Raw genomic sequence first — 11,469 nt, 5'->3', positions numbered from 1 at the left:
GGATTACATTTTTTATTTTTCTCCGATATCCGATCCAGTAATTTAGGTCAGTATCGGACCGATACCGATACGTAATATCGGATCGGTCCATCTCTAGTCCTTATAGTCTCTGATGAGAGGAGAAACCTTCTTTGTGCCATTTAGCATCGGCTCCAGCATACTCTCCTTTTAGGTCTGGACCAGAAAGTCAATAAAGAGTTTAGCAAAGTGGACTTAAAAGTGGTGTTAAAAGCACCGGAAATATATAAGTATATTTATTTGAGGCAGTTTAATAAACCCTAGAACACTCAGGAAGCCATTCTCTCTCTTCACCATAGGCAGAGGGTCCTCGCCCACTGGCAGTGTAGCATGCAAACGAAGCTACACTGAGTGGTGCAACAGCCTGGGGTCAACTGAAGGAACTCCTCAGCCTTAAGAAGCCAACAAGTAATCAGCAAAGTCAACACAGTAATTAGCCACAGTCTGGAAATGTGTGGGCAGGTAAGGTTGAGGCTTGACTTCTGAAACACAAAAACCAAATGCCAACATTCACACAAACAAAGGGGAGAGAGAAAGCAGAAGAGAGAAGAGCAAGTCGAACCAGTAGGACCAAGGCGTGGCTCTCCAAGAAATATAAAAATAGTACTCATTTTCAAGGTTTCTTGGGTCTTATTTTCGTCTCGGTATGGCCTGAATCCCCTGCTGGGTTAGAGGTTCTATGTTTGATGAATCTGACAGCTACGAAAGGGCAACATTGACTAAAAACCAATCACCTGTAAGGAAGTTTGTCAAGTGTTTTCCAGGAAATGTTTCTGTCAAAATGCTTGCAGACTTTCGTCATTCAGCAGAACTAACAAGTCAATGATGTCTCTCATGCGTCCTTCTTATCGTCTATGCTCGTTTTGTCATTTTCCCATAAGTTTCTTCATGATGTCGCCAATACACATGAAGAGGAAAACATGTAGAGGGAATTAGAAATGTAGTCACAAATTTATGATAGAAAAAGGAGGATGCTGTGATTGCAGCATATGTGTCCTCTCACAATGTAAGCCTCGAGGCGCTCACATATTTTCCTCTTGGATTCTTGTACTTGTGACTGATGCTGGAGCTCTGTCGACTGGAGCTGCTTCTCACTGATCCCTTCTTCATTCTCACACTGCTGGCCGTGCTCACTGACATCGTCTCTCCTACTGATTTCTCCTCTGTATCCTCTTGCTTGTGGTTGCGGAGATTCTCGCAGTCACAGTGGTAGATTCTGTCCTCCTGGTCTGAGCAAAACCACTTACAAGAGACGTAGAGAAACTCAACAATGCTGGAAAATGCTGATACCACCCCTACAGCAAAGTAGAAGAGGAGGAAGATTGTTTTCTCTGCAGGCCGGGAAGTGAAGCACTCCACTGTTAGGGGGCAGGGAGAACGGCTACATTGGAAATGGGCCTTCACCTCAAAGCCATAGAGACGCCACTGGACAAATAAGAAGCCGATTTCTGCCAGTATGCGGAAGATCACAGTGATAATGTAGAGCGCCTTGGAAGTTCTTTCTTCTCTGTTCTTCCTGCTGCTCCTTTTCCTCGACGAGGAGCTGTTGGCCCTCTTGTGATCTTGATGTGTTACATACACGAAGTAAAGCAGAGAAGGTGTAGCGATGAGGATCAAATGAAACACCCAGAATCTGTACTGGGAGATGGGGAAAGCCTCATCGTAACACACCTGCTTACATCCTGGCTGGAGGGTGTTACAGGTAAATTCCTCCTGCTCGTCCTCAAACATGTCACTGGCCACAGTTCCCAGGATTAGTATCCTAAACACCAAAACGAGGACGAGCCAGAAACGACCCAGCATCGGTAAATGGGTCTGGAAGTCTTTAAATAATCCACCGATGAAGCCCCACTCACCCATGGCTGCAGCTCTGTCAGGTCTGTCTTCTTGGAAGTCTGGAGGCTTGTTCAGCTGTTCGTCTCAGAGCAAATGCTGCCTTTGTCTTAAAAATGAAACTAGAATTCTTGTTATTGTAATCTCCAATCAGTGACTCACGGTGTAACTGAACCCATCAAACCTGATTAAATGTTGCTTCAAGGCTCATCCACCTTAGTTGCTCAGTGGGCTGTCTTAGTGGGCTGAAACCAAAAATGACGCAAAGAACCCGCAAAGAGAGTACATAAAGCACAACGCTTCAGGAAAAAAAACTGTAGCAACAGCCTGTAATATATCCTTTCAGTTCTTTTCTCCTTCAGTTAGCATAAAATACAACCAGCTAACATTGTAGAGTACAGTAACCAACCTCAAGACTGATCCAAGGTTCCATTTCATACATTTAAACTTTGCGAATGGACAGGTTGAAACCCAACTCCTACATTTCAGAGATGCCAGAGATGCCAAGATAAAATAGTCTGACGACAGTGTTAATCTACTATGCAGAGACTCATGACCTACCGTCATGTTTGTTTTCCCAAGTAAGCAGGTACCAATCCAAATCATTGGATCATGTGCTCCAATCACTTCCATGACCACATGTGTATAACAAATGCACTTAGGCATGCGGACTGCTTCTACAAATATTTTAGATTAGCTCAAGAACAGTGCATAGGGTGGCTTTTCATAGCTGAGCAGCTGTATACAAGCCTTTCATCACTGAGCTCAATACAGTCTGGGATGGAACCACTGGACTCTAGAGCTGTGGAGACGTGTTCTCTGGAGCAATGAATCACTTTCCTGTCTGGCAATCTGATGGACGAGTCCACCAGTGCACAAAGCAAGGGCCATAAAGACATGAGTCTGATGTGGAAGAACTCGACTGGCCTGCAGAACCAATATTAAACCCTACGGATTAAGAACGGGAGTTTACTCAAATTCATGTGTTTGAAGGCAGATAAGTGAATACTTTTAGCAATATAGTGTATATTTGGATGCTCCTACTGCTGCATTGCATTAAAATCTTTCTACAAGATTAAAGCAAGTAGCTTTTTTCATTAAACAGGAGCCCCAACACAACCCGGTGACACGAATCAAACACACCATGCAATCAATAAAAAAAAACTTTATTTTTTAAAGGTAAACTGAACAGCCAAAGAAATATTTACAGGACAGCACAAAACACAAACAAGTGGATTACAAAATACGCCTAGAAGCTAAGAACAAATACTATTAAAACTAGACTTGTATACCAGCTTTTTTTCCCCCTTCTTTTTGAAATAATACGATTTTTTTTAAAAAAATAAACAATGGTGAGTTTTTGTTTATGTCTTTTTTTAATTTAAAGGTTACAGATTGCTGGTCCAAGGTCCATATATGAGGCGAGTGTAAATGCAGCTGAACTTCAACAGATAAAATGAGTGCAATATTACCTGCATGGCACACTACAACATTTATGTCATCTTTTCGAAATAACAATTTGAGAACTATTATTTAAAAATCTTCATCTGAATCTGAGTCCAGGTTGTAGGTGATGGGTTTCCGGGCCCGTGAGGGTTTATCCCGTGGTGCTGCAGCTACAGGAGCAGCTTCTTCAGGGTCTGAAACCTGGAAACTCTCATCCTCTTCCCACTTCTTGCTCTTCTGTAGCAGAAAAGGAGATTAAAAGGATTATATTAGCACAGGATGCATACAGGAAACCTTTAAAATCTAAACATGTGTAGCAGAGAATCATTTGTTCTACTTAAGTCAGTAGTTTTATTTCAAATGTCACCATTTAAAAAGCTACTTTTATTCTTTTAATAGCTTCATTGTTGAGCCACTTTTTCGTGGTCAGAGTTTATAGTATTTCATTTTATAATAAAAACTTTAACTGATCAAACACACACATCCATACATATGCAATAATACTAAGTGCAATAATCCTTTCTGTCATCGTTGTATTTTTACTCAGTTGCATATAGCATTTGTATTTGTATTCTATTTTTATCTTATTGTATATTTATTTTATTTTATTCTACTGTATATAGTATTTTATTTATTCTATTCTGTACAGGTGTGTACTGTATTTATTCTTATTGTATCCTAATTTTTGCCTCATAACTTTTGCACTGTCCACTTCCTGCTGTGACAAAACAAATTTCCCACGTGTGGGACTAATAAAGGTTATCTTATCTTATCTTATCTTATATTTAGAGTTTTACTTCCTGAGGTTGGGCTACTGTACTGCAGGAATATGCCAACTTCTGAAATACTTGAATCACATCTTATGACGTAACACATAAATAGAAAACGAGTGTTCAGTATAAAAACTGACCTTGGTGCCAGCAGTCGTCTTGGATTTGAGTCGTGACATGAGGTCATCTGAGGAGCTGCTGTCAGAGTCATCACTGAGGTTCTTTTTACGTTTAAGAACAGGTTTCTGTTTTGTGACGGGAGCTTTCTTTTCAATCTCTGAGTCGCTAGAGTCGAATGACGGGACCTTCTTGGCAGCAGGAGCCCTGGACGCAGGTTTGGGTTTAGAGAGAGCATCCAAGATAGATGGCTGCTTCACATCTAGAGAAAAAACAAAAAAAACGACATTCCAAAGATAAATTTGTTGATTTCTTTGTTTTATAATGATCATGTGCTCAAATCTACCTGTGACCTTTATAAGACCAAACAAACATCTGTGTTACCTGCAGCCTTCTTCTTGGATGCAGCTGGTTTCTTGGCAGCGGCGGGCTTCTTCGGTGCGGCCTCTTTGGTTTTACGTTGAGTTGGAGGCTTGGATGCTGGCTCCTGATCATCTGACAGAGCTGTAAAGTGCCACAGAGACAAAATATCCAGTCCTCAGAGCCTTGGCCCCACATTTCGCAAATTCATCAAACTATGATCCTAAACGAAAATACTTACAGCTCGACTTTGTGTCTGTTTTTTTAACTGTCGATTTGCTTTTTGCTACCTTCTTCCTGCAGACAAAAGACAAGGTTTGTTTTTAAGGTACATTAAAACAAAAGAAAGATACGTTTTAAGGTTTTTCTTATACTCACGTGGGTTCTGCAGCTTTGGGAGGCGGAGCTGGAGAGTCCACATCATTGTCCGACACAGTGCTGGGATCTGGGGCGAAGCTTGCATCATCATCGTCACTTATTAAAGCCTTCCTTTTTGGAGCGTCCTTCTTCCCCCAGTCATCAAAATCATCTTCACTGTCAGACATGCTGTACTTCACCGCAGCTTAAACAGTAAAAAAAGAACAAAATGAAAAGGCAGCTTTAGTAATGCTGCGCTTTGTCAAAGAAAACAAGCATGAGAAGCTGAGGTGTTAAAATGCTGCTCAAAAACCCTTCAATTTGGCTCATTTCCAGATAAGTTAATAATCTTAATAATAAACACCTTCATTTAGAAAAAGCATTTTATGTTTACTCTATTATTTACATTTTTTTAATTATCTAAAACATTTAGGTGTAACAAACATAACATAAATAAATAGGAAATCACACCACTTAAAGAGTTATCCATCAGCAGAGGAAGCAGTGTGGGCCATCAAGCAGATTCACCTTTGGTTTTCCGTTCTACGCGCTCTCTGGGGGCAGCCGCTTCCTCTGCCTCTACTTCACTGTCCGACAGGCTGACATCCTCATCTGACCATGCGTTTTTCTTGGGCTTCTTGGTAACAGGCTTGAACTGAAGAGTGGTCTGCTTGCCCGTCTTTGATGCTGCTGCACACGAGAAATGCACTTCTTTATGAACTTAAACAAAAATGTAAAATTTAAGTGCAAACTGATATTTATTATAGAAACTTGCTTATGATTATCAACATTTTTGAGTGAATGTTATAGCAAGCACCAAATTTTACACAATCCAGTTTTGTGTGCATGAAGGAACGTCTGTATAGTTTGGATTAGGTTGTTGAAAACATAATCTAAACTTTAATTCCCCAAAAACGGAGTTTGTATCCATGTTGGCGGAGTACAATATCATTTAGTTGAGAGCCGGCAATTTTCAAAACTTTGATTGTGGAGGTCAAGTCTGCAAAATGTGTATTGTTACAGGTTTGCCACTAGATCTCACTAAAGAGCTTCGTGGTTACACCAGTAAGCAGAGGTGTGTGATCATAGTTGAAATGATTTCCAGGCGATATCCTGAACAGTCATTTCTACCTTTTTCTGCTGCTTGGGTCTTGGTTTTCTTGCTCAGCCGTGCAGCTAAGCCCGTTTCCTCAACCGGCTCTGTATTTTCTGCATCCTCTCCAAACTCCATCTTCATCACAACATCTTCACTCTTCAGAGACAGAAATGAGGTCAAGAAAAATGTTACTTTTGGGCAGTTTGTTGTTCTGAATGTGTTAATGTAAAAAACAGTTTATATGCACAATCACATATGAAAACATACCTTGATTTTCTTTCCTCTCTTGCCCTCTCCTTTCTTCAGATCAGCCTTCCTGTTAGCTTCAGCCTTCATGGTGCTGGTGACGCGTGGAATGACGCGGCGGCCCTGTGGAGTGGGCAAAGTCTCCTTTTTCACCTTTACTGCTTTGCCTTTTCCAGTTTTTACAGGAAGGGTGGCATTTTCCTTTTCCTTTGCCTCAACCCGCTAAACACAAGAAGAAGAAAAATACATCACAAGTTTGACCAGGAGCAAAAGCACCGATCACAGTTGTTCTTTAGATATAACATTATCACAATCTGATCACATGACTAACAAAGTGCACTGATTGGATATAAAGCAGAAAAAGGAAAAGAAAAGAGGAAGACAGAAAAGATCCAGTACCGCCAGTTCCTCAGAGAAGGCAGCAAGGTCCTCCCTCCACAGGTCTGCTGGACTCTTTTTCTTTAGGGTGTTTAGCTCTGTCACCTGTACAAGAGTTAGGACAGAAACACACGACCTTAACACAGGAGCTAATAATCTACCATTTCAAGCTTAAAGCATCACTAAGTTTGCCGCATAGCTCACCTTAGCATCCCTCTGTTTGCACAGCTCCTCCTTTTTCTCTTTTGTCAAGAACCACATGGGCATGCTCAGCAGATAATTGTAGTCCGGTCCAGTCGAGTCGTCTTTTTCTCCTCCTTCCCCCTCCTCCTCCTCCTCCTCCATCTCCTCCTCATTCTAAGAGAGTTCACACAGGTGGTTATTTAACATCCCTCTCTGTTGTAGCTGAACTTAGTTGGAACTGTCGGAATCAGAGTGTCCCACCTTCTCCTGAGCCTGTTTCCAAGTCTTGACTGGGTCGGAGTCGTAGCCCATCTGTTGGAGCATGCGGATCAGCTCCTTCTTTGGCTTGTTCTCTGCACACACACGGACAGTATTAATACTAATCAAGGAACAACCAAACTAACTATAAATAACTATATCAGAAGATATACAGGATTTTCCACTGTTATTGAAAAATGTGCTTGAAAACAAACAAGCAAACAACAACACAGAATCTATTTGAAACTTTGCACTTACCAATGACCAAGGTGCCCTGAATTTTCTCCAGGATGAAGCGAGCCTGGTTGCTGAGCTTGGCGCTCTCTGCTCCCAGCATGCCTGCCAACCAGTCCTTTCTCAGCACGTAGTACTTCATCCTCAACTCAAAGAAATCTCTGATGATATCCTGCACAGACTCATACTTTTTCAGGCTACCCACGTGGTCAAACAGAACCTGGAAAACAAAGGGAAAAATGCTGATGCTTCACAGGGTTTGGAAATATGTGGATAAATGTTTGAGATTTCACAGGAAAGCAATAGACGACTTTATTCATCCTGCTGTGAATGTGTGCAAATAAGTGGCAATCATTACCATCGAGTTGCAGGTGAGGGGGCTCTGCAGCTTGAAGACTTTATGGAGGCCAGCAGCCTCAGCCTCCCTCAGCTTCTCTTCTGTCATCTTGACCACAAAGCGCACCGTGGTGTCAGTGTGGTAGTCCTTGTAGTCTGTGATGAGAGGAGGAACCTTCTCTGTGCCATTCAGCATCGGCTCCAGCACATTCTCCTTGTAAGCCTAGACGAGAAAGTACATGAAGAGTTCAGCAAAAGGGTAAGAGGGTATTTATTTGAGTCAATCTAATAAACACTATGCGTACATATGGCAAAATGTTCTGGAAATGACTTAATTGACCAACCTGTGTCCATGTTTTTACAGGTAATTCAGAGATTTCAATAGTGGTCGAATCAAGGATGGAGATCTCTCCACTATTCAAGTACTGGTTATCCATCACCTGCTCAATTGTGCCTCTGAAGTCTTTATAATTTGGAAGCTGTAGGAGGAAAAACAAGCACTTAGTTTTTGCACAGCAAATCACCCAACATGGCAGATCTCAGGAAACCATCCTGACCATGGGCAGAGGTTCCTCGCCGTCGAGCATACGGTTGATGTTGCTGATGATCTCACGAATGTCGTAGTTTGGAATCTTGCTGGCCCAACCTGTGCCGATGCCTTCGGCTCCGTTCACAAGCACAGTGGGGATGATGGGAATGTACCATTCAGGCTCTACGCGCTGGTTGTCATCATAGTTATACTTGAGCAAGTTGCCATCCACTGCTGGGAAAACAAGGCGGGCGAGGGGGCTAGAAGTAAAGATTGGTGGGAGAATTTTCGTTAGTGACTCAGTAACTAATCCATGTAAAAAACTGTCCCCATTTTGTTAGATTCATGAAAAAAAGTGCAGAACATGGGCTGATAGTTCTACACACTTACATACAACTCATTCATCCACAATGCATGATGTAGCAGTGCAAGAAGTGACAGCGGTTTAACTACAATAAGCCTTCTTAACACTGACCAATAGTAGCCTCTTTTCGGTTGCTGGCTCCCTACATAAGCACTTCGTTATTAAATCTATGAGAAATCCTGCGTACCTGAGCATAGTGAAGATGTATCGAGGGCTGGCAGAGTCCTTGCCACCGTGCAATCTGGTTCCAAACTGTCCCAGAGGCTGCAAGAGATTCATGTTGTTGCTTCCCACAAAGTTCTGGGCTAAACCAATGATGGTCATCATCAGAGAGACCTGAAAACAAGAAAGAGTTTAGAGTAAATACAACAGAAACAGCTATGTACAGCCAGAATGACTTGCATTGTTTTTTTTAAATCTTTCTATGAAAGATCACTGCTTCTACTTTCCTTTAAATAAACTTAATTTAACCGGAACCTTCTCCATGTGTAACAATTCAAGTTCTGGCAAAATTGACAGCTACCCTTAGATATAAAAATTTGATGGCTAATAACATACAGTATTCAAAAGCAAAGCCTATTTAAAAAGAAGTGAACATAAAAATGATACAGTTAAACTGAAAAGTCAAACCAAGAATCTAAATTAGAAACACACTGACAAAACCCACACATTAAAGCCACCTCACCTCTCCATGGTGATAGGCCGACATCTCAGCCACTGAGCCTGCCAGCTGTGCCACCTTCACCTCTCGCTTGTCGTTCCTCTTGAAACAACAGTACAACACCTTCCTCTGACCTGGTTTCAGTCCTGATGTAAACACAAATGCATCCAGACATTAGACCAGCGGTTCACAACCTTTTACACCTGTCAAGAAGACTCAGCAAACCCTTCCCTGAACACATGCTCAAATGACTTAAATTTTAAACTGGATCTGGACAACTCTCAGCTTTCTATTTCTCCATAATTAGTTAATGGCTTTAAATCTTTCCTTTTTTCTTAATTATCATTATTTCACGTACCATCCACCAGGCAGGGAATGGACCTCTCGTTATCAGAGTTGGAGAAAAGTACCAGCTCCTTGTTGACGAAGTCGTTGTACGACAGGGACTTGGTTGACTGACCGTACAGGTACTCCTGCAAAGAGACAGTAAAACAGTCAAACTTAACAGAACAGAAACAAGATATTGAGTTCACCAATTGCACAGACATTACCTCAGGCAGGTTGTGCTCTCTGCGCTGGCGTCTGTTAATCATAAAGTTGGTAAGCCACTCTTTTCGCTCTTCCACTTTCTTCTTGCTAAAGGCCTTCCCAGAGAGAAAAAAAGAATTGTAAATACAGACCCAAGAACTAATGCTCCAACTGTTAGTCATGGCCTACAGGATGTTTAAAAAGTCCAGATCAAATATAAATTGGCCAAGGAATGATCCACACAGATGGGTAACATCTTACAAGGGTGATAGCTTCATCGTCTTCAGGTCCTGAGTACTTGAATGGGATACGATGTCTCTGCATATCAGAGAAGTACTCCTTGGCTTCCTGTGATGTGCTGGTTCCCAAACCTAGATGGGCAATAGCCACAAAAGAAAAAAAAGAGATGGTACAAGTTACAACAAAACAATATAGAAACTATAACGATGACAATGGCCATATGCATTATGTGTTGCTTACTTGTCCGTTTTACTACCACACAGGGGTTTGTAACAAACCTTTGTAGTATTTTATTTTCCAAGATTTGTGGTTTTGCTGGCTCTCCTTCCATGCATTGAATTCAGGAATACTGTAGAAAGACAGCTGATTTTTCTTGAAAGACGCCTGAAGAGACACAGAAATACGATGTCCATCACCTTGACGCCTAGTCATTTAAAGCTTTTCACATTTTAATATTATTAAAAAAAGTGGATTTTTAATTTAAAAGTAACTTGGAATTAAAAAGGAAAAAAAAAAAGGGGGGGGGGGCAAGCTTTCCATTAAGCTCTGAGTATTCTGAGGTTTTGACAGCAGATGGCAGTATCGTTTCAAATTTCCAACATGGTTAAAAACTCAGTCACATTAACAAATAAGCACATGCCATAGCTCAACTGTGCATCTCTCAGGTGTCTTTGAGGGAAGAAAAACAAAACAAATGTGTGCATGTTGTGAAGAATGCTCATAAGAACAATAAGATCTTAGAACAGGGGTGGGCAATTCCAGGCCTCCAGGGCCGGTGTCCCTCCAGGTTTTAGATGTATCCTTTAACCAACACAGCTGATTTAAATGGCTAAATTAGCTCCTCAATATGTCCTGAAGTTCTCCAGAGGCCTGGTAACAAACTAATCATGTGATTCAGGTGTGTTGACCCAAGGTGAGATCTAAAACCTGCAGGACACCGGCCCTCGGGGCCTGGAATTGCCCACCCCTGTCTTAGAAGAACAAACTCATATTACTCGGTTGTAGGGATGGGTACCCTAACGGTAGTAACCAGACCAAAAAGCAACAAACATTTCATTGCTTTATTTCGGTGCTTTTTTTTTTCCCCCTGAGATGTCATACACTTTGGATTCCAGCCAATCATTTTACCTTTGCAAGCGTAGTAGGCGGGCCCAGGTACGTACATACTTTTAGAGCAGAGCTACAGATTAAAAATGCCCAAAGCGAAGCGGTCAAAGTCTGGCTGTACTTCACAGCAAAAGATGCAAACTCAGCAGCCTGCAACAAGTGCTTTAAGGTGATACTGTGCAAAGGAGGTAACACCTCGAATCTGATGAAACATCTGGCGACGTACAGCATTTTGTTAAAAGCCGAGAAATGCGCCGTATTTGATAGCGCAGACACACTGTGCACATCTACTGCGGGTGGGTTGCCTGTTATCGGACCCAGAGTTAGCAACATCCCCCAAAAACCCGAAGAGGAGAGTCCTGGCCCCTAGCCCTGCCAGTGTAGCAGAAATGATGACGGATGATGATG

The 11,469-nt window shown here is 41.8% G+C and overlaps 2 protein-coding genes across 3 annotated transcripts in view; both read right to left on the bottom strand.

Annotated features, from left to right (window-relative positions):
• Window positions 1-60: 60 nt before the first annotated feature.
• LOC102192246 (gap junction delta-3 protein-like) lies at window positions 61-1,942 on the bottom strand. The gene has a single exon (XM_005721626.1). It carries the CDS (start codon window positions 1,876-1,878, stop codon window positions 1,018-1,020), a length of 861 nt encoding a protein of 286 aa, XP_005721683.1. The 5' UTR covers window positions 1,879-1,942; the 3' UTR covers window positions 61-1,017.
• Window positions 1,943-3,203: 1,261 nt separating this feature from the next.
• top2a (DNA topoisomerase II alpha) overlaps window positions 3,204-11,469 on the bottom strand; it is a 13,853-nt gene continuing 5,587 nt past the window's right edge. Inside the window, exons 15-35 of one of the 2 annotated variants that reach the window (XM_005721625.1) lie at window positions 10,233-10,338; window positions 9,976-10,085; window positions 9,738-9,830; window positions 9,545-9,659; window positions 9,211-9,332; window positions 8,713-8,861; window positions 8,190-8,421; window positions 7,977-8,111; window positions 7,655-7,855; window positions 7,321-7,516; window positions 7,066-7,157; window positions 6,826-6,978; window positions 6,643-6,726; window positions 6,265-6,465; window positions 6,033-6,153; window positions 5,430-5,588; window positions 4,923-5,106; window positions 4,786-4,841; window positions 4,569-4,688; window positions 4,208-4,446; window positions 3,204-3,534 (exon numbers count right to left, since the gene is read on the bottom strand). In XM_005721625.1, the coding sequence (XP_005721682.1) occupies window positions 3,385-3,534; window positions 4,208-4,446; window positions 4,569-4,688; window positions 4,786-4,841; window positions 4,923-5,106; window positions 5,430-5,588; window positions 6,033-6,153; window positions 6,265-6,465; window positions 6,643-6,726; window positions 6,826-6,978; window positions 7,066-7,157; window positions 7,321-7,516; window positions 7,655-7,855; window positions 7,977-8,111; window positions 8,190-8,421; window positions 8,713-8,861; window positions 9,211-9,332; window positions 9,545-9,659; window positions 9,738-9,830; window positions 9,976-10,085; window positions 10,233-10,338 (3,018 nt within the window). In that variant the 3' untranslated portion in view covers window positions 3,204-3,384. Of the gene's footprint in view, window positions 3,535-4,207; window positions 4,447-4,568; window positions 4,689-4,785; window positions 4,842-4,922; window positions 5,107-5,429; window positions 5,592-6,032; window positions 6,154-6,264; window positions 6,466-6,642; window positions 6,727-6,825; window positions 6,979-7,065; window positions 7,158-7,320; window positions 7,517-7,654; window positions 7,856-7,976; window positions 8,112-8,189; window positions 8,422-8,712; window positions 8,862-9,210; window positions 9,333-9,544; window positions 9,660-9,737; window positions 9,831-9,975; window positions 10,086-10,232; window positions 10,339-11,469 lie in introns of both variants that reach the window. The other variant, XM_005721624.1, reaches the window with a different exon arrangement.

The sequence above is a fragment of the Pundamilia nyererei genome, unplaced genomic scaffold, assembly GCF_000239375.1.
Source record: "Pundamilia nyererei isolate P.nyererei 1_Seehausen unplaced genomic scaffold, PunNye1.0 scaffold00005, whole genome shotgun sequence".
Taxonomy (NCBI): domain Eukaryota; kingdom Metazoa; phylum Chordata; class Actinopteri; order Cichliformes; family Cichlidae; genus Pundamilia; species Pundamilia nyererei.
Note: the sequence above shows the minus strand (reverse complement) of the source record. Positions and strands in the feature narration are given on the sequence as shown.

What these genes read in the sequence shown, in the direction of transcription:
- LOC102192246 (XM_005721626.1), bottom strand. Translation starts at nt 1,878, where the DNA reads ATGGGTGAGTGGGGCTTCATCGGTGGATTATTTAAAGACTTCCAGACC.